This window comes from Podarcis liolepis (assembly GCF_965112155.1).
Source record: "Podarcis liolepis genome assembly, chromosome: 10".
NCBI classification, from domain to species: Eukaryota; Metazoa; Chordata; class Lepidosauria; order Squamata; family Lacertidae; genus Podarcis; species Podarcis liolepis.
The window spans coordinates 30,450,106-30,470,708 of record NC_139562.1 but is presented as its reverse complement, the minus strand read 5'-3'; the positions used below and the strand labels follow the sequence as shown (position 1 = coordinate 30,470,708).

The 20,603-nt window shown below is 44.8% G+C and overlaps 1 protein-coding gene and 1 long non-coding RNA gene across 3 annotated transcripts in view; one reads left to right on the top strand and one right to left on the bottom strand.

The window, feature by feature from the left end:
* Positions 1-2,409: 2,409 nt before the first annotated feature.
* LOC310687388 lies at positions 2,410-9,477 on the top strand. The gene is made up of 2 exons (XR_014516396.1): positions 2,410-5,172; positions 8,817-9,477. It is a non-coding gene; the product is annotated as an uncharacterized lncRNA (long non-coding RNA).
* MGAT3 (beta-1,4-mannosyl-glycoprotein 4-beta-N-acetylglucosaminyltransferase) overlaps positions 8,940-20,603 on the bottom strand; it is a 48,590-nt gene continuing 36,926 nt past the window's right edge. The window contains exons 2-3 of one of the 2 annotated variants that reach the window (XR_014516382.1): positions 13,529-17,117; positions 8,940-13,031 (exon numbers count right to left, since the gene is read on the bottom strand). Coding sequence is in view for 1 of the 2 variants with exons in the window: in XM_083462349.1 (XP_083318475.1) it covers positions 15,611-17,116 (1,506 nt within the window). In the remaining variant the exon portion in view is untranslated. Of the gene's footprint in view, positions 13,032-13,528; positions 17,118-20,603 lie in introns of those variants that run through there. The other variant, XM_083462349.1, reaches the window with a different exon arrangement.

Here is a 20,603-nt window from a genome sequence, read left to right as displayed (position 1 = left end):
TAAAATCCACAAAACAGCCAATAGCAAAGCAACAAAAGAATAGCAGGGCATCAACTATGACTTGACCCCACTGCCTGCAGTCCCTATCAAATTACTGCTCACCTTAAAAAAAGGAGTGTCCGCTCCTGCCTTAAAACATAACTAACAGGTAGAAATGCAATGGGAGAAGCTTTTCCCCCCAGAAGTGCATTTCTGCTATTGAATCGGTGTTTGCTGTGAGGCAATTAAATGTACACCAGCATTGCGGAGTGGGGGTGGGGTGGAATATGAAGCACTGCCTGGGGGAGGGGGGAGGTAATCCTTGTTTGTTTATTTTGTGTGTTTGTTTTTGATAGAGGGTACAATTTCAAAGCAGCAGCAAAACAGAGACCCTAATCCAGCCTACTACTTTAATTACGTTGTTACATTAATCCCTATGCATTTCTGTCAGTTTTGCCCCACATACAGAGGGTTCTGCCAACAGCAATCACAGTCTGCAAGTGGTGCTCAAGAAGCACTGTTGCTTTATAAATGAACATGATATTCTAGAGAAGGACTTGAGAGCATAGATATAGGAAAGAATAGCACGGAAGGCTCCCGTTATGCGCAAGAGCTGACTGTCCTCCTCCTCCCACCCCTCATGCTCAGCTCAGCTCAATGGTGCCGCCTTCTGGTTGTTTTCTTGAAAGCTCGTTGCTGACACACTATTCTTGAGAATAGCATTTCTGATTGGAAATTGTGGGAAGGTCAGCAGGACAATAAGTGCTACAAATAAACTTCCACTTCTGTGAGAAGAGCAAAGCATTGTGGACTTGGTTGCTGGACTTCGTGGACCTGTCCGAGTCCACGTGCCCGGATGGAAGAAGAGGTTGCTGAGACATTTATGGCTCAGGGTGATTAAAAAGAACAAAAAGGGGGGGTGGTAGTAAATCCTCCTGCTCTTTTTCAGTGTATGTTTTCCTATGGAACAGGAATTACAACCTGCACTGGTGTCAGCATTTCTTCAAATTTGGAAGGTGGTGATATGGTTCATTTTCTGCCCATAGCCTTCTGCACATGCAAACAGTTCTGTATAATGAACTTTAAACTTGGATATTCTCACCAGGGTTAAACTGCAGAGTCCATGGGATTTATGGATCACTCTCTTTTAAGAAGAATGTGTATCCTACCCTGCTCCTGATTTTTTTTTTGTTAACAGAGAAGGGCCCACACCATCACTTTCCAGGGTGTCTCTGTCTAAACTAGAGAGCTGGATTACTTCCTTTCTAGAGAGCAGGCCTATGAAAAATCTGGTATAGTCTTGCACAACTATTTTGAGTATAATATCTTTGTGGGGGAAACAGGGGAATGCGTAGTTGTACATAAGGAGTACGTGGACACTGCAGAAGGCATCCTTCCAACAGAAATATCCAGTATTCATGAGAACGTACATATTCCCCATAATTGGATGCTTGGAAGTAATTTTCACTGAGGTCCTTAATTCCAATTAATGCATATAAGACTGATGAACCACACAATCATTATGGTTTCCAGGGCTTTTTTTCAGCCAGAACTCTGTTCCGACACCTCTCGGGTGGGCATCATTGCCATTCTAAGAGAACAAGGGAGGCGTTCATGGTGAGTTCCAGCATCTCTTTTTCTAGAAAAATGGCACCGACTATGCAAAAGCATTTTTCAGGGGCTTAGTGAAGGTTAGTGGCCTTCAAGTGTCCTACGTCCAGGGAATCCTTTCCTTGTGGATTCACTTGCATGAAACCTGTTACACATCAGGATTCTATAGTGTGTTCTAGGATGTATTCTCAGGGTTGCCTAAGGAGGCAAATGCAAAGCCAAGAGTGTGTTGAATACTTGCTTCCAACTGCACATTGCTGAAAACTGGTAGCCATGAGCAACTGGTAGCCATGAGCAACCTGTTTTTGTTTTTTATCTGAAAACCTGTGCAACATGATTTGTAAAGGAATTCTGTGCAGGTTGTTTCTGTCGAAATGAGAGACAAAGTAATGACTTCCTCAGTGTACTGTCAAAAGCTAAGAAGAGGGCATCTACACTAGACTGGCAAGTTCTCCCACTGTAGTGCCAAGCAAAGTAGGAACAATGTGGCATGTGGAAACCTGTGCTGATCTTGCTGCTTGGGTAGTAAAGACTATTATGCTTATCATTTCTACAGCACTTTAGAGTGTTCATAGTGGTTCACAAGCATTGGTATCAGTAATTCATTAGTTTATTAACCACACCTTAATGACTATGGAGTCAAAAGATGGTTAAAGGTAAAGGTAGAGGGACCCCTGACCATTAGGCCCAGTCATCACCAACTCTGGGGTTGCGTCTCTCATCTCGCTTTATTGGCCAAGGGAGCCGGTGTACAGCTTCCAGGTCATGTGGCCAGCATGACTAAGCTGCTTCTGGCGAACCAGAGTAGCACACGGAAACGCCGTTTACCTTCCTGCTGGAGTGGTACCTATTTATCTACTTGCACTGTGACGTGCTTTCGAACTGCTAGGTTGGCAGGAGCAGGGACCGAGCAGCGGGAGCGCACCCTGTCACGGGGATTCGAACTGCCGACCTTCTGATCGGCAAGTCCTAGGCTCTGTGGTTTAACCCACAGCGCCACCTGTGTCCCCACAAAGTGGTCATTGTGGTCCCAAGCATTAAATGTTGATTCCTGAGGCTGGAGAACTGTGAGATGGTGTTTCCAAACTGGAATTTATTGTGGAATTGATTCTGCTTTTATCCACACGTTTTTCACAGCATCTCCATTGTGATGTCATCAAAATGCCAATACTCCCCTTTTTTTGACATTTAATCTGGATTTCCCCTTACTCCAGCTAATAAAAACAACCCATTATACATTTGTAGCCACTGTTCGTGTGGAAGCTCATTAGTATTGTTTGGAGTGAATGGGTTTGTCATATTTTGGTGATGTTTCAGGGGCTACTCTCTGTCATCATACCCACACTTCCCTTTACTCCTTATCTGGGCACAGCCTAGCCATTTTGTTTCCTGCAGCCTGATACCAGATGAAAAGCACCCATTTTTACAGATTAATGCTTACTAAAAGGACATCAGTTCAGAGGAGCCATTCTCTCATTTACACAGTAAGCGTGACACATTGTCTCATAGACTGTAATCTACATATATAGTGGGCTTTTAAAAAAGAATACTAGTAAGGAGGTTTTGCACAAGACCTATTGTGCAAGCCTTATATGAATCAACTAAATATAATGCTTGTGCAATACCTGGTTATTATTTAAATGTTAAAATTGAATGGCAATGGGTATTGTACCCCAAAAGTCTCCATTTTGCCCATTGTGAATCAATATCACAGGCTGGAAATGTTTGTTCTTATATGGGAACTTTGTTCTTCCTGGGAACTTTTTCTTTCGTATAAGAAAAAGTGTGTATGCACAAATACAAAAATAGTATATCCTCAGAACAAAAGAAAAGTAGTGAAAGGTGGGGAGGAGTGATTTGAGTGGGACAAAACAGCAACTCAAATTATTCGCTTACAGACACCTGTTTTGTGATCATGTTGAAAACAAGAAGCCCAGTTTAAAATATTATTAAAGCAAGTTTTAGGCAATTGCCATAGTTTTGGAAGTTAAGCATGTCACAAACATGACACAGCAGCCAAATTATGGCCCAGGGTAATTTTACCAGACATACATAAACAGAGCATTTGGTTATCTCAATACCAAATCACATATTCAGCAACAATATCACTTTTCCTTCTCCCAGGTTCCTGTGAGTCCTAGATATTTTTTAGAGTTTGGTATGGTATTTTTGTACCATTCCTTTATTTGGGACCGAGTTGTCTGCTCTACTGGTGTGGCTGTGGTGAGAGTACTAAAGCCTGGGTGTGATGCTGGATTTACAGGCCAGTAATGTGAGTTAGTGCCAATGGAGGGTTTTGACTGAAGCAGCTCCTCTACCACATTGCAGCTTAAGGGAGTGCTTGCTACTTTGGTTGGGACGGAACCAGAAGTTGAATGTTCTCTTCTGGTATGTTGATTAGGAGGCAAAAATGCACTAACTGTTTTTGAGCTTGTGCTGAATGGGATTTCAATGTGCTAGTAACATTTGTTGGCAGCCCTGGCAGCTTAAGGTTTCCGCTGGAGATTTGTTATGCGTTGTGTGTAGCTTGTCTGGGTTTTTATATTTTTTTAATTGCTTAAAAACAACTATCTTACAAATGGTAAGGTGTCATGTTTACGAGCTGCCATTGATCTGCCTCCATTAAAAACAGTTTGCAAAGAATGAAAATATTTTTTTCCATTTGTGTTTGCATTGCACTGGTTTAGAGCTGAGAATCTTGCTTGCTTGAATACGGTGGGAAGATGCACAGCAATTGTTAAGGCAGACTTGGTTCCTTAGTGTTCCTCAGATGCACTGCTAAGAAGTGGCTCAGGGGGGCCAGATCTTCTGCACCAAGCCCCTGTTTCCTTCCCCTTTCACCTTCTTTTTAAAAACTTATTTTTCTTTGCTTACAAAGTGGCTGAGCACATGGCAAAGCACAGTGTTGATGAGACCCCCAACCACCCATCAACTTGATTTCCCCAGAAGCATCTATACATATAAATTTGTGTATGCAATTATTTTATTAGCAAATTTGTGTCATGGGTCTGTGTCCCAAGTCTGTTAGGCTCTTCTTATGCTCTTAAATAGGAGTGGCCAAGTTTATTAGCTTTTGAGCCACATAATTGAAGTATTTGCAGAATGAACAGAAGCACTGCCTTCTTTGCCTTCCATCCCTCAACAAGTCCTGCAGCTACCATTCTTCCCTCTAGTCTGGCCCAACAATCTTTGCCCTGAGCTCCAGAATCTCCCTCCACCAATGAGACAACAGATCACAGACCCTTTCCTTCTTTGCTAACCATGTCTCTTCTCAATGTGCAGTGTACCTGGGAGAGGAGATGAGGAAGATTGAAGAGCTCGGCCTTACGGCACTAATGTATATGCACACTTAAATACATCATACGCAGCCCATTCCTAAGCATGCTTACTCTCTGAGGTCCTATGGGACTTTCTTCCTACTAAGTATGTGCATAGAAATGCACTGCAGCAGTGATTGCATTTCTGTTTGTTGTCTGAAACCATCTGGGATCTGTGCTTGGAACTGCTTAAGAACAACCTGTCACTGCTGAGCTGTGGCTTGCTTCTCAGAGTGAAGTGCCTGGATGAAAGCACCATGATTAGGTAAAATAAACCGTTAGGACTATTGTTGAAAACATTTTATTATCTGGAACTGAAGCCGTAGCCATTAGCAGAAGAGCAGGGGAGGTGGGAGGAAGTGACTGAAAATAATTTCTTTACTCAGAATTTTACTAAGCAGAGTGTATGGAAATCCCATAAACTTGGAGGGCTTTGCTTTATTGACACAATCTTTCCAGCTCTTTAGATTGCAGTATAAAGTTATATTTAGTTCTTCAGATCATAATGTTCCCAACAGTGTACAACCCAAATTCAGCAAAGCATTTGGGCATGTGCTTAACTTCAGGCCCTTAAGTAATCCCATTGCTGGGCTGCAAAATACTTAAGCATGCCAGTGCGTAGGCTACTTCTCATTTTGCACTTTATTGACTGGCTCAGAGGTAAGCCCTAATACAGCTTTATGTATGCCACAGAGATTCTCTTTAGGCTGAGAGAGCTGTGGCATATACATTTTTAAGCAATGGACTTAGCTATTTTTAGAGGGTTTGTTTCCATTTTCTAAATGCATCCGATCAATAGATGTTTTGTACAACTCCAGAAATACAACATATGCCTATTTATTTCATTTTTATTTGAAGAATGTGTGCAGTGCTATCTAGCAAGAAGGAGAGCCCCTAATGAGCAACTATATATAAGACAGTTTCCGTCTGATTCTTTGGAATCCAGAAGGAACAAACAAGCTTCCTCCCACTGGCTCTAAGATTTCTTTTTGTACATGGTGTTGGAAACTTGTGCATGCAGTAATGGCACTAACAGATGGGAGGTTTAATGCATGAAACCAGACCTTTTGAATAAACATTTGCTGAAATTGTTCCTTTGTGATAAACAGAGGTCCAGGGTGGAAGGAGCACTGGTCTGGCACCAGATGTCTTAACAGAGCAGTATGAGCACTTTCAGACAGTTGCTGGTGAGGCTCAGGTGTGTCAAATCACCCACAGCCCACAAAAGGACAGTGCCCATCCCTGCAGTAGGTTCAGTAGAATCAGTAGTTTCAGAGTAGGTAGCACAACAATCACCACTCCAAAACAGCCAGAGTAGCTATAAACGCACAGGTTATTTGTTACCTTTGAACAACAAACCATATAAATATAAATATAAAGAACATTTTTACTGGAATAAGTATATACCCTCATAAACCAACTAGACAATGAGCAAACTAAAGTGCAATGTGCACAATCAAGCCTGGAGATACTCATAAACATAGAATGTACCAGTGTCTCTCTTGTTGCTATACTGGTTATGTATGCGATAAATATGTCGTAACACAGCTGTGCTTGTGGGATTTTATATGTTGGCAGGCCTCGTCCTGTATACCTGAAGGAGCGTCTCCACCCCCATCGTTCAGCCCGGACACTGAGATCCAGCGCCGAGGGCCTTCTGGCGGTTCCCTCATTGCGAGAAGTGAGGCTACAGGGAACCAGACAGAGGGCCTTCTCGGTAGTGGCGCCCGCCCTGTGGAACGCCCTATCATCAGATGTCAAAGAGATAAATAATTACCTGACATTCAGAAGACATCTCAAGGCAGCCCTGTTCAGGGAAGTTTTTAATATGTAACGCTGTACTGTTTTTAACACTGATTGGGAGCTGCCCAGAGTGGCTGGGGAAACTCAGCCAGATGGGCGGGGTATAAATAATAAAATTATTATTATTATTATTATTATTATTATTATTATTACTACCCATGCAATCAGGACTAGAATTTCTGAGCATAGCATAGCACGGGTGGCGCTGTGGGTTAAACCACAGAGCCTAGGACTTGCCGATCAGAAGGTCGGTGGTTCGAATCCCCGGGATGGGGTGAGCTCCCGTTGCTCGGTCCCTGCTCCTGCCAACCTATGGTGACTTCAGCAGTAAGCCAGTTCAGTCTTACTGTGGGGGAGGAAGGGAAAGGAGAATGTTAGCCGCTTTGAGACTCCTTAAAGGGAGTGAAAGGCGGGATATCAAATCCAAACTCTTCTTCTTCTTCTTCCTACTTGCTTTATCAGCTCCTAGAGTGTTATCATAAGTCGGGTAGTAATGACCACTTTGGCTGTCATGCAGCATGAAATTGAAACCTATGATTTTTTAAAACACTTTTCCTAAATGCCCAAGCAATATTGAAATCATTTCTGTGGAGTGTAAAATATCGAGCTTATTTTATTTCATAAAGGAATAATTGCACAGTGCAAAAGTTTAAAAATGCAATTAAGATCCCAACTTGCAAAGTTTGCCACAGAAGCAGGGCTGCTGTTAACAGGCTGAATATTTACAGGTTTAATAATGGCACCAAATCCCTTTCTCTGAAGTTGTTACCTACAAACCTGGAGCTGAGACAGTGAGCCATATAATCAAAAGCTTTGCAAAAAGAGGAAGCAAAGAGAAAATGTGAACCTTCAGTTCTCTGGGGATAAGATCTATTGTCTGGACCAAAAGTTTCACACTGTTCCTCTTTTGTCACTGCTCTTTTCCTCCATCAGTGGAGTCACTTTAAGCTGCATTTAGGAACATAGGAATCTGACTTATACCAAGAGAGTCAATTGGTCCACTTAGCTGATTATTGACTACACAGACTGGCAGTGGCTCTTGTCAGACAACAGTCTCACCCTACCTAGGCTTTGTACCCATAGCAGGTATCTATGATTGAATCATCTGTACACACCAACATTTCCTTACCTAGTTGTATTAGATTGAAATCCTAACCTCACTGAATTCAATAAGGCTTACTTTTGAGCAGACAGGGTTCAGATGGCACTGCTACTTGCTACACATAGCAAAAGATAAACTAACAACATTTGCAATCCTACATGAAGGGAAATTGAACCCATGTTATCATTTCCAGAAGTGAGTAATTTACTCCATGCAGGACACTGGGCAATTCATACTATGAAGTAGTGTCGGGCAGCAGAAAACATGGCATAGAATTGTTCTTATAAGAGGGAGTTCGTGCAAGATCACCTATTGTCTGTTAACTGAAGTTTGATCTATGTAGGTGCTTCCTAATCCTTCTCTCTCATTAATAACCAATGTAAACAGTTTTGTGTGCTTTAGTTGAGATTTGATTTATAGAGGTATATGGTGCGGAGGAAGACGTTGGTTCACTCAATTAATTTTAATTGTATATAAGTAGTTGCAGAACTGATCCAGGGATTGAAGGGAGAAAAAGGAAGGGAAGTATGTTGGCGATGAATGGGTCCTAACAAATAAGCAGGCATTTACCATAGGTGGATTATTTGCAGGAGGAGGGGGGAATGTTGCTGCATAGTATGAACTTGTCCTATTTTCAGACGGCTGTTAAGTAAGCCTCCAATGACTAACTGAACTTTTAACTAAGGACTGCAATAATTCACTTATTCATTCATCTGCTGTGTATATATTGTCATTTATTACCACATATTTTGTGTTATGTCTCATTTGCTCTATCTCCTATCAGAGACAGTTGAGATGGATGAATGGCACCAAATCTCTCATTCCTGTTTGTCTGACAATTCCGCGTGGAATATTCAGGGGAGGGGTATACATGTATATATCCAGTTGGGAAGCATGTGGTTGCAAGTGGCTGCATACTCTGCTATATCCTCTTATGGAGAAAACACAAAATATCTTTAACTGCACATAGGCTTCCTCAGTTGACTGGGCAATTGTGCTTTCAGGCTAAAGGGAAGGAATATACAAACACAGTAAGTTCGAAGCTGAAGGAAACAAGCAAGCTCCCCTCTCCTCTTCCATGAACATCTTCCAGTTTCAGTTGGAAATAAAACCACCACACGTGCTCATTTCCCTTTCATGGTTTGTAATTTGTTTTATTTCTTCCTTTAAACATCCCTTTAAGGGTGAAATGAAATCCAACCATTTACAGAGAAAATGATTTCAGAATGTACACTTTGATTTTTCCCTTACAAAAAAATTATTAATAATTGGTATTTATAAATTAGACTTTAAAGGGCTTCTTCAACTTATTTGGCAAGTCCCATGTATTCCTTAGCCAACAGGGGGCACAAAAGCTATTTCTTTGTGCTGGGACAAGAGATCCCGTATCCTTTCTTTAAGAAATGAGCTATTTTCCGGACTCTCCACGGTAGAATGCTGCTCAATTGTTCCCTCAGGAATCATGCTGGATAGTGGTGTGCACCCTTGTTGCAGGTTTTTCTTCATATCTCTTTTAGGCTAATTTACCAGCCTTGTTCCCCCCACCCACACCTATGAGAGAGAGTTCTGCATCAAAATTCTCTGTAGCTTCTTTGTGGCAGGGGTGGCAAAGTCATAGCCTTCAGGATGTTATTAGACTACCACTGCCATCACCCCAGACCATTGGCCATGCTGGCTGGGGTGGCTGGTGGTTAACTCCAACATCATGTGGAGGGCCACTGGTTTCCCAGCCCTACTTTTATAGTGTGGTTATGGCCCTTAATGGCTCCCTCTCTTCCGCCCAACAAAACTCATCAACTCCATATTTTCCCTTTTTAAGATCCTTTGAAAAGCGCTCCAAAGGTTGAGTGGAGTACCATTCCTTTTTCCCAAACCATTCAGTTTAAGGTCTATAAAGCCATGGCACCTTGTCCCTTCCAATCCAATCCAGAGTGTGACTACTTCCACGATTACTCCAGATCTCCACCAGTAGAGGACAGACAGAGAAATGAAGTTCGGCAACTGCCTAGGAGCAGGCAACGAGTGAAAATTAATGGTAGTTCAAGTCTGAGCTCTAGATTTGCAATGAAAATGCCGTAGTTTCACCAGAAATGATTCAGAACATCCTTATGTGCCTGCTATAGAAAAGAAGTTATGAATCTTCCAGTTTTCCTTTTTCAGCAGCTGAATACCCAGTCTTAATGACAGTATCGGGAAGACAAGGAGCTACACAGCAGAGAGAAAATATCTCTTCCATACAGAACTAAAAAGAACAGCCTATCCAGCTCTCTGCGCAGTGCCAACTTTGTCCCTTGTAACTGGATAAGGTGTGAAGTAGCCCCCAAGGTCACAGAGAACATATGAATATGAGTAAGAATTAGTACAAATTGATAACCAGTCACATAAGTTGCTGCCTGTATTGGTCAAGGGATGAAAAGATGCTTACAAGTAGGTCAAAGGAGCTGTTCTCTAATGCTCATATATAATGCTCAATGTTCATATAAAGAGCAGATAAGATGGGAAAACTGTTCCTGGACCATACCCATTTTGTACTGCAGCTATGGGATCTCATAGCGGAGTGCTATCTCATTGGTGAGGGTGGGTAGGAATCCCTAGAGACACAAAGCAAACAAATCATGGAAAAGTCTATGGTGGCTATAATTCTTCTCCCTCACATCTTTCCCTCACACAGGGAAGCTAGTTTTGTTTTCAAATAAGGAAAAGCATTCAACCCCCCCCCCCCCACACCTTGCAACTTAAAAAGAGGTAGAGTCAAAGACCAATTTCACAACCTCATTTTGTACAAATCAGGTTTGAAGGCAGTGGAATGTGGCACTATGGGAGATAGAGCTTCTCTGAACCAAAGGGAAGTTATCCTCTAAATCCTGTCTACAAAGTGGGCATTCTCTCCACAGTTACTGGCCATAGTTGCTGTCACTGGCCATGACAATACTTCTGGAGGTCTACTAGGGATAAGTGAGGTGGGTCTGTTGTGGGGGAAATGGGAAAGAGATACTCCCCAGCTTCCTCCAACTATTCATGGAGTGAGGAGACTCAACCTAGCTCTGCTACAAATTATATGCTGGCATTCATGAGGATAGTGCATCATGATGCTTATAGTACTATTGGTACACTTGCAAGTAGCAATTATGCAGCACTATAACAAAGACTGCTCCAAACCTTTCTGCATAGCAGGAAAGAACTCTGCTAATACTTTTAAGTCAGCCCACCCTTTGCCCATTTGAAGTGGCATGAGTTATTCTAAAAATCAAAGTTCTTTCCAAACACTCATCAATACAGTTAAGACACGACGTCACTGCAGCTGCAATGCTGAACACAAATTCTGTGTATACGTTAAACTGATGGAGGGGCAGGCACTAAATATCCACTTGCACAGCATCAGCTACTCGTTAGTATGCAGCCACTGACACACTCCAAAATGAGGCTGGCTTTGCCCACCAACCACACCAAGGGCTCATCCACACTTCTGTCTGCCCCACTGCTTTCTTATGGGAAAACCCATAGTTTAGTGCTGAATTGGAACAAACCGCAATCAGCAAAATCAGACCTCTGGCTAGAAAGCAGGGGACAAGATGAAGTGGGGACAGAACCTTAATTACCTTTGTAATGATGTGCAAGGATCTCAGATTCTCTACGTGATACCAGCTGGATACAGTCTTGTTACAAGATGGAGGGTGTGCACACCCTGATTTTTCTACATCGGTTCCTCTACAATTGTGCCTAAAGGTTCTTCCATTAGGGCAGGTTCTTCAATCATCTCGGAGCTCTCCTCTTCTACCTGTTGCATACACATTTAATATTTGACTCACTCATTTTCCATTGACTCTGCAAGTCAAGGGGTAAAATTAGGTGCCTAAATTACTGGCTTGCCAAGATACTTCCCCAACGTCGTTTCTCCTTTAGCCACTGTTGGCCACCCCCCACCGGAATGCAGAAGTCCAAAGGCTTTTCTATTAGTGCAAAGTTCCTTAATGTGGGACTCTGTTCCCACTACATAATAAATAATTAAATAGAGGGTTCTTAAACTGGAAATGTTAAAAAAACACACCATCGTACGCAAAAGGCAGTCCTATTTTTTAAAAAGCAAAGCTTTTACTGTAAATTCTCCTTTTCTTCCCCTACCCCCAACCCAAGAGGTCAGTTTCAAGTTTCACTTTGGTGCAGTCAAAGAAGGGGACCAGAACAAAGAGTTCTTTCAGTGTCCCAAAGGAATTCAGCGCTAACTTATCCAATTACAATGGGATCTGTTGCTTGCACACAAGGGGGGGGGGCAAACCCCCCACCCCAAGGAAGGGGGAGAGTTGCGGAAAGTATAGCGGGGCTAGGAACAGCCTGGCTGTCTGTGTGTGTTGCGCTTTTCAGTGACAGATGGAGCCTAGAGACAGCAGTGATGGGAGTATTACGAATTCATGAGCAGTAATTGTGAAAGCCCTAGATGTGCACAAAGCATGCCCTGTAGAGCAAGTGCAAGGACTGAAATGAACAGCGGGCTGGATTGGAGGAAGGAGCTCGGTTTGCAGGAAAGCAGCACAGTGCTGAAGATATGGTGAAGTCATCCCCTGGGTCCTCATTTCTTGAAGGGCTATTTTTCTGAATTTTGTCCCAACACGCTGCAGGCTCACAACCAAGCACTGCAGCATAGCCAAAGCTCACATTCTCCATGTCCCAAGAGCTGGAGACCATCTCTCCCCCCTCCCCCTCCCTTGCCTCTCAACACACATCAGTAGTGAAGGAACATACTGCAACGATTGTGTTAGGCAGGCTGGGTCATGAGAGCTGAAGGTCAAAGCCTAGATTCCCATTTCCTCCGAAGACTGAAATAAAACTATTCCCTCTGTGTAGTGGGCCTTTGTATGGCAGTACTGGGAACCAATGGTGCTTAACTAACCTCCATTAGTCACCAGCAGCTCCTTTGCTATTGCTGCACATTCATTTTGGAATAGCAGCTTGAGATCTGCTCCATCAACTCTACACCCCACTGTGCCCGCTGTAACCAGTATGCTTCAGGATCCCTCTCCTTTAACCCAATGAAGATATTTTCAGAGAAAAAGCATGCAGCCCATTCCATGGGTCATTTTAGTGCAGCCTTCCCAAACAGTGGCCTCAAGATGTTTTGGACTGGAATTCCTATCAGCCCCAGCCAGCATGGCCAATGGTCAGGGATGATGGGAGTTAGAATCCAACAATACTTGATGGACACCTGGTTAGAGAAGGGTGGTCTAATGCAGTGTTTCCCAAACGTTTTTGGGCAACGGCACACCTGCTTACCGGAAAAAAATCTCGCGGCACACCACCATTAAAGCCCCGCCCCGTGACGTCAGCGCGCAGCGTCACGCGGGGGGGGGGGGACGCACAAAAGTGAATGTTTTTTCCCTCCCCCTTGCCGGGGTGGGAGGAGGCAGCAGAGCGAGGGCAGCTGAGGCGGCGGCGGCGATAGCGGGCGGAGGAGGAGCCGTCGCCGGGAGTTGCTGCTGCTGCTGTTGCTGCTGCTGCCCGGACATGCCGGCCTCCTCCTCCTCCGCTGTCTCGCGCGCCTCCCTTTTGCGCGCGCTGCCCCGCCGCTCGGCACCAGCACCGCGGAGCCGCCCCCGGCTCGACGCGGATCCTCGCCGCCGCCCCGCCTCTCGCCGCCCGACTCGCCCGCCTCCCTCCCACGGCACACCAGCCGGTGTCTCACGGCACACTAGTGTGCCGCGGAACACCGGTTGGGAAACACTGGTCTAATGCTTCAACAGAGAAAGGAACCATGTACAAAATTTAGCATTGCCTTAGAGTGGTGCACAGAGTTAGGTTGGCAGCACCAGCCAATCCATTCACCCATCCAACAAAAAGAAAAGGGGCTTCAAGCGAGCTCAGCTTTAGGCCGGAATTTCCTTCATTTTAAAGGCATAAAGGTCAATTCATACCACCATTTTTACATGGCACAGCTAAACGCAAGATGACTTTGGTTGGTACAGGGAGCCACTTCTCCCACCACCCCTTGGCTCAAACCCACAGGCCAGAAAGTTTGCCACTAGAAGAGGTGCTTGAGCTATCCAAGCATTCACAAGACCAGCAGCTGCACCAAAAAAGAAGAGTCAATGCAAAGGGATTTCATCACATGAAAATGGTAGAGCATGAACTGGCTGAGCGCATCATGGAGACAAAGCATTAGGAGTGATGCCAAAGGAAAACTATAAAGAAGACACAGCACTTTCTGTGTCTTTTATAGGGATCGGGAATAATGCATTTGAAGGGCAGGAAAGACAAAGGGAACGAGAGAAAAAAACACACACCACACATCAGAGTAACATACTGTTCCAGTGGCAAGGAACCTGTGTGCACCTCCTATTGCTGCACACACATCACCCATTTTCTGCAGTTAGCATAGTAGCTCACTGTTTAATATATTTCCTTAGCAGCAAACATAACATGGGGTTTACAATACATTTCACCCTGACTCCATATAGTAACTTAAAAGAGACATAGTGGAGCCTCTTCACCAAAGGAGAAAGGATGACCACCGTAAATGGAATACTTAAACGCTTGGCTCTTACATCAGCCTCATCTGCCACACACCCTGTCCCCTCTCTACTTGCCTATGCAAACCACATTATAGGCGTGCAAGTGCTAGACTTCCAATATAGCACTGTCCTCAAAATGGTGGCATCATAGAGCCAAGTACCTTTACACCTCTCCTGTTCCAGAAGTAGTAGGATGGGCGCTGTAGCTTTAGCATCCTAATATCCCCTTTCCTTAAAAGCAACTCTAAGCATGACATGCACACTGTTTTAATTGAAAATGTAAACAGCACATTTTGTTGTGGAAGAGAGAAAGTAGGACCTCAGTGGGCATTCCCTTTGCAAGACTGTGGGCTACAGCCCTACTGTCACGTTCCTTCCACTTTAGAGACTGGCTACCAAAACTATCCATTTAATGAGCAAAACCAGACAGCTTTTCGACCTCCATAGCCTGCCACTTTGCAGAGAGTTTTTCCCTGAATGTTCATCATCATCAGGTGGAAAGCAGAGTTCTTTGGTGCTACCGTGCTCCCAGTTTGTGTGCACACCCACACTCAAATGTAACAAACACACGTGGCAAAATATACATATCCTAGACAAACATGACTCCTGGAGTCACCTACAAAAATTCTTTCACACTTATACACACATTTCCTAGTGAAGCTGCCACCCACCTGTTCTGGCTCCAAATAAAGAGCATTGTATCCAGGGACACAGTGCTCTTTGGCCAAACACCACCACCACATGCTCTTGAAACGACCAAGACAAGAAGAGTCCACACATCTACCCTGACCTCTGTCCATAACCTCTATGGGCTGAACAAGTGGCAATATGCTAGGAGAGCAGAACTTAATTGGACACCCATTGGTTTCAAATGACTCAGATGAACATTGGCTTTTAGCAATGGAGTTTGACATCACGCCCACCTAAACTACAAAGACTCAAGGCTTCTGCACCCTCACACATCCAGCTGTGTGCTCCTTCTCATCTCCATGTCACACAGAGAGGCGCTACCTGCCTTAAGAGTTTTCTTCCATCCCACAAGAGAGGTGAAGGAGCTGTACCTCCTGCTGGTTCTCAGGGCCAGTTCCTGCATCCTCTGGCCCTTGCTTACATGGTTTGGAAACTCCCCCACACCCAGACACACCCAAGTATATTTTCTGGGATGGGGCAAACAGAGGCTGGAGAGAACACACACTTCTCCAAGAGGAGTGGGTGGGGAGGGGGGGGAAAGAAAAACAAAAGACGTACCCCACTTCCCCCTTTTTCCATAAAGTCCCATGCAAGCCCCACTCCCCTCACCCAGCCCCCTCTGCTTTCTGGTAAGGGTTCTCCAATAAGTAACTAAACCTCTGGTAGTTCTTCAACAGATATTTGGGGGCATACATTTGTTCTTTGGGGTCCGCAGCAGGGTACTCTTGGGTGGTGCCATCAAACCACCCGCCAGTCCGAATTAGCTCCCGGATATAGTTAAGGTCCCGCTTGTCCTCGTAGTCACCCCAGCGGGGGAAATCCCCATTCTGGGCTGACACCAGTTTGAAGTAGATTCCTTCTGGTGTAAAGCACCAAGAGCAGTGCCAGCCAGCAAAATGGAGCGGGCTACCCAGTGACCACTGCACCAGGATGTGACCTGTGCTGTTTTCATACTGCCGAAAGCCTGGCATGGTGTAGTACTCCCTCCGGCGCAGGCGAATCCCATCTGTGGCGTAAACAGTTTGGAGCATCCCCACCGTGCAACCAGAAACCACCTCCAGGGTGCCGGGCTGCTTCCAGAAGAATCCGTAGAGGGATTTGCGCATGTGGAAAGCAAAGGGCTCCGTCCAGCCATCGTAGAGTTTGAGGAAGAGCACGCCATCGCGGGCCGGGATCTCGTCGGCGTCGTCAATTATGAAAACGTCATCGGGCCGCAGATTGCGGAAGCGGGAGATGCCATCCCGAGTCAGGAAAGTGCGCAGGTAGTCATCGGCAATCCAACCATCCTGGCGCCCGCCTGGGGGGAAGTGATCCAGGAAGACATAGAGCAGCTTGTGGCGGATGTAGTCAAAGGAGCCATTGAGCAGCATCTCGCGGAACTTGAGGGGGCGTGGCTCACCATATGCGGTGAAGTTGGACTCACAGACCACAAAGGCATCGACCACATCGCCCAGCTCATGGAAACGCACGTCCAAGAGGTCAAATTCGTGGTTGACGTTGATGGCATTAATGACTCTCCGAGGAACCTCCCGCGGGGTCAGCCGGTCTTTAGTGGGGAGGTTCGAGTACTGGACCACGGTGGGCACCCCGCAGCTAGGCCCATGCCAGCCAGGCAGGCACACGCACTCCACCCACTTGCGCCGCTTTGTCCCATTGGTGCTCAGAGGTTTCCGGCCTGTCCGCCCCAAAGCAGCTCCTTCTATTTTCTCCTCTGGCCGGCCCGCTAGTGGCTTTTCCAACACCTTGGTGCCTGGTTTGAAGCAGACACCGCCAGCTTTGGTATGCACAAAGTATTCCGCCGTGTCTTCCGGCAGCACAAACTCGGCTCTATGCAGCTCTTCGCCAGCTCTGCTTGGGGAGAGGGGCTGGAGCAGAGGTGAGTGGGAGTACAGCGGCGTACGCAGGAACTCCGGGCCCCCAGGCTCAGGGCTGACCTGAGGTGTGACGGGTGCATTGTTCCAGAAGAAGTTGGAGACCAGGTTGGGGCTAAGCGACGCCAGCTCCCTGGGGAATGTGACATAGGAGAGGGCCTTCAGGAAGTGAAGGAAAGAGATGAGGCAAAGACCAGCCATGCACAGAGTCAAAAAGAGTTTGTGGCGTCTCATCTTCATCCTGGGATGGGAGGGAGGGAAGACAAAGGGAGAGAAAGAGAGAATTTGGGTTAAATATTTCCTAGCCCACAGAGATTGTTTAATCATTGGTTGGGTAAAAGGCAGCAGTGCCATCAGGGGCAGAAGCCAAGCCCCACCACCACCACCCCACTCAGCAGAATGAGCTAGAGGTCCCCCTGTTGTAAACAAAAATTGCCCTTTTCCCTTATGGGGTATCCAAGAGCCCATATAGAGTCCTTACATAGGTTCCCTATTAGTAAGAGAAGATAACAGAGGCCAACCAGAGAATATTGAGAAGCAAAACAGCTAGTAAGCTTGATTTTTATTGATCTGTTGCAACAGGGTGCTCCCCTCACCCGCAGGAGAGAGGAGGAACCCAGAAAAATGGCATGCAAGGCCTTATAAAGACTTTTGAAATTGCCACCCTGTAGATCAAGACCACCCCCAGAAACATCATACATACATCACAGAAGGAGTATAACCTTGTCAGCTTCGCCTTTGAGCCAGTGCCACCGACTGGGCTCAACCTCTTCAAACCTAAGACCACCCCCCAGATACATCATACCTACATCACAGAAAAGGCGGTCTAAACAGAAATTTGAATGTTGTTTTTATCTCTCCTGTCCTTGTTTATCTCCTGTCTGGCAGGTTACTTGATTGGATTGCCTGGGGAGCCTGGCCATTCTTTTGTAGTGATAAATACTTAGTTCCTGGGCCAGGTCACAGGCTCACACCTTATTCATATCTTAAATGTGCCCTTAAGACAGGATTTGTGAGGAAAGAGACAATGGGAGGTTTCCCACTTTGACCTTGCGGAGAAAACATTGGCTCAGTTTAGGAATCAAAATGGTTCCAGGTTGGTCTTCCTGTGCTGATCTATGTACGTGCTTGGTTGGTACACTTATGAACATTACCATATATCTAAGACCATAAAATTCCTATCACACCCTTAACACACGAGAGCTGGATTACCACATTTTGAAGAAAGTGAAGGAATACATGTTTATGATCTAAAGATGGAGCCCTCCATAAGACTATTAAGTCCAGAGTCTAAAATTACTTAACTGCACCACAGTTAAAATGTTTCAGGATGGGAAGCATAACCAGGGTTAGGTTTTTCCTCCTCACAGATTTAAGCAACAAAGGTTCAGCAAAGGGCACTACATGGCATGAACTGAGTCCCGACAATCCTGTAGAAATGCACAGCTCATGAAATCAATCCTAGGGGAGATAATAATTCTGTAGAAACTTACAGTTCTTGCAGCTCTCCTCTACCAGTAAACCACAACCCAGAAACCTGGGCTTAGCTCGGTTTCTAAAATAGGGCGAAGCTTATATAAAGTTCTGCATTAACAAAGATAGCTGGCAGGAAAGTCCATTCATAAATAACAGGCTTAGCTTTTAGTTCAAGCTCAGCGTAGGCTCGGCTTAGGTTTTAAATGCAGCTTATTAGCTTAAAGTGTAGGTGCAGACCTCAGTTGGAAAATCAGCCTACAGTTTCAAATGCTAGAGTGCAAGTATTAAAAACGAGGCAGGCTTACAGTGAACCAAAGCTTTGCCTTCCAGAGGGACTTGTCTTTTTCATTCCTGTTTTCATTCCCTTTTTCATTCCTGTTCACTTTCTATCCCCCAGGGACTCATCTGATCAAAAACCCCCCTTAGACCACCATTCACTAGAACAACTCCTGTAGTTGAACTACACACCCTTTTAAAAAAAAAGAGTCCCCTGAGACTATTTGGCTGCAGCACAAATTGGGGGAAGCTAGCCAGGTACGGTATATAGCAGTGAAGGCAAGGCTCACAAGGAGCCTAGTTCTCTGGGCTCAGCCCTAGTGACAAGAGAAGCAGGAGTGGGAAAGGAATGAGAATAGGATGTTACCTACTCATTTTGTTCTACTGCTATTTGGCATTATGAGCAACTGGAAGGAAAATCGATTCTGAACTTATTTGTCTTTGCCCTTTGATAGGTATTTTATCTGGTTGCTGTCAATCTGTGTAGATAATGTTTTCCTGCCCTTTTGTCTTATTCTGATGCAGTTTATCTGGCTAAGTTTGCAGCTCACAATTAGCTACTGTTTCTGTTTTATCTAGCTGAGGGGGATCAGCCTGTGCCCCAACAATTATCATGATATTCATGTGTGTGAGTGAATCAAGTACTGTAGTTCTGGGGAGGGGGAGAAAGAACCGCAGGGGTAGGAGCTTCATGTCTTGCTGTTCAGTGAAGTGTTTTCAATTGTATATGTTTTCTTTTTTAAGAAGCGCACTGCTTAAAAGGTCTTGTAATGAAAGACAGTCTATATCTGAACTAAAGCTTTTTGCTGTTGGAGGCAGATACCAAAACAAATGATCTAAAATACTTTTGGTGATATCTAGGGATTGCTATGCTGCCATTTTGACCTGGATGTGATTATTCATGGTTTAATAATATCAAGATTTGACTCCTGGGACATGACTTACACAGCAATGGCCCTGAAAAGCAATGGAAAATGTAAACTGATATAAAATGCTACCCGCCTGGTTATTCATTTGCGATAGGTGCTGTTTCTTAAACTTTTCATAATCTGCACTGGCTTCCTGTTTCTAGGTTCAGCTCCAAGTGCTGGTTCTGATCTTTGCAACACTTTAAAAAAACTTGAGATCCAAGTAGTTTTTAGTTCAAATTGCAATACAGTGCAACGTATCATAAATAAAGAAAATATATAATTAAAAACCATACAGTATCTACCACAACAAATTATAATTTCTACAACAAGCGGAAAAGTCATTAAGTAGTCTGTCAAGACACTCAGCAATCTTCAAATAGTCTATTGGGGTGAGGAACCACTGATTTAGTTTTTCAGCTTTGATTTTTTTTTTACTAGTAATAATAATAATTTTTTTATATACCACCCATCTGACTGGGTTGCTTAATTAAAACATTAAGCGCAGTAAAACAGCAAACATTAAAAACTTCCCTATATAGGGCTGCCTTCAGATGTCTTCTAAAAGTCAGTTGTTTGTTTCCTTGACATCTGACAGGATGGCGTTCCACAGGGTGAGTGCCACTACCGAGAAGGCCCTCTGCCCGGTTCCCTGCAACTTCACTTCTCGCAATGAGGGAACTGCCAGAAGGCACTTAGAGCAGGATCTCAGTGTCTGGGCTGAACGATGGGAGGTGGAGATGCTCCTTCAGGTATACAAGGCATTTAGGGCTTTAAAGGTCAGCACCAACACTTTGAATTGTGCTTGGAAACGTACTGGGAGCAAATGTAGATATTTTAGGACCGGTGTTATATGGTCCTGGTGGCCGCTCCCAGTCACCGATCGCCACATTCTGGGCTAGTTGTAGTTTCTGAGTCACCTTCAAAGGTAGCCCCACATAGAGCGCATTGCAGTAGTCCAAGTGGGAGATAACCAGAGTATGTATCACCCTGGCAAGACAATGCGCAGGCAGGTAGGGTCTCAGCCAACATACCAGGTGAAGCTGGTAGACAGCTGCCCTGGACAC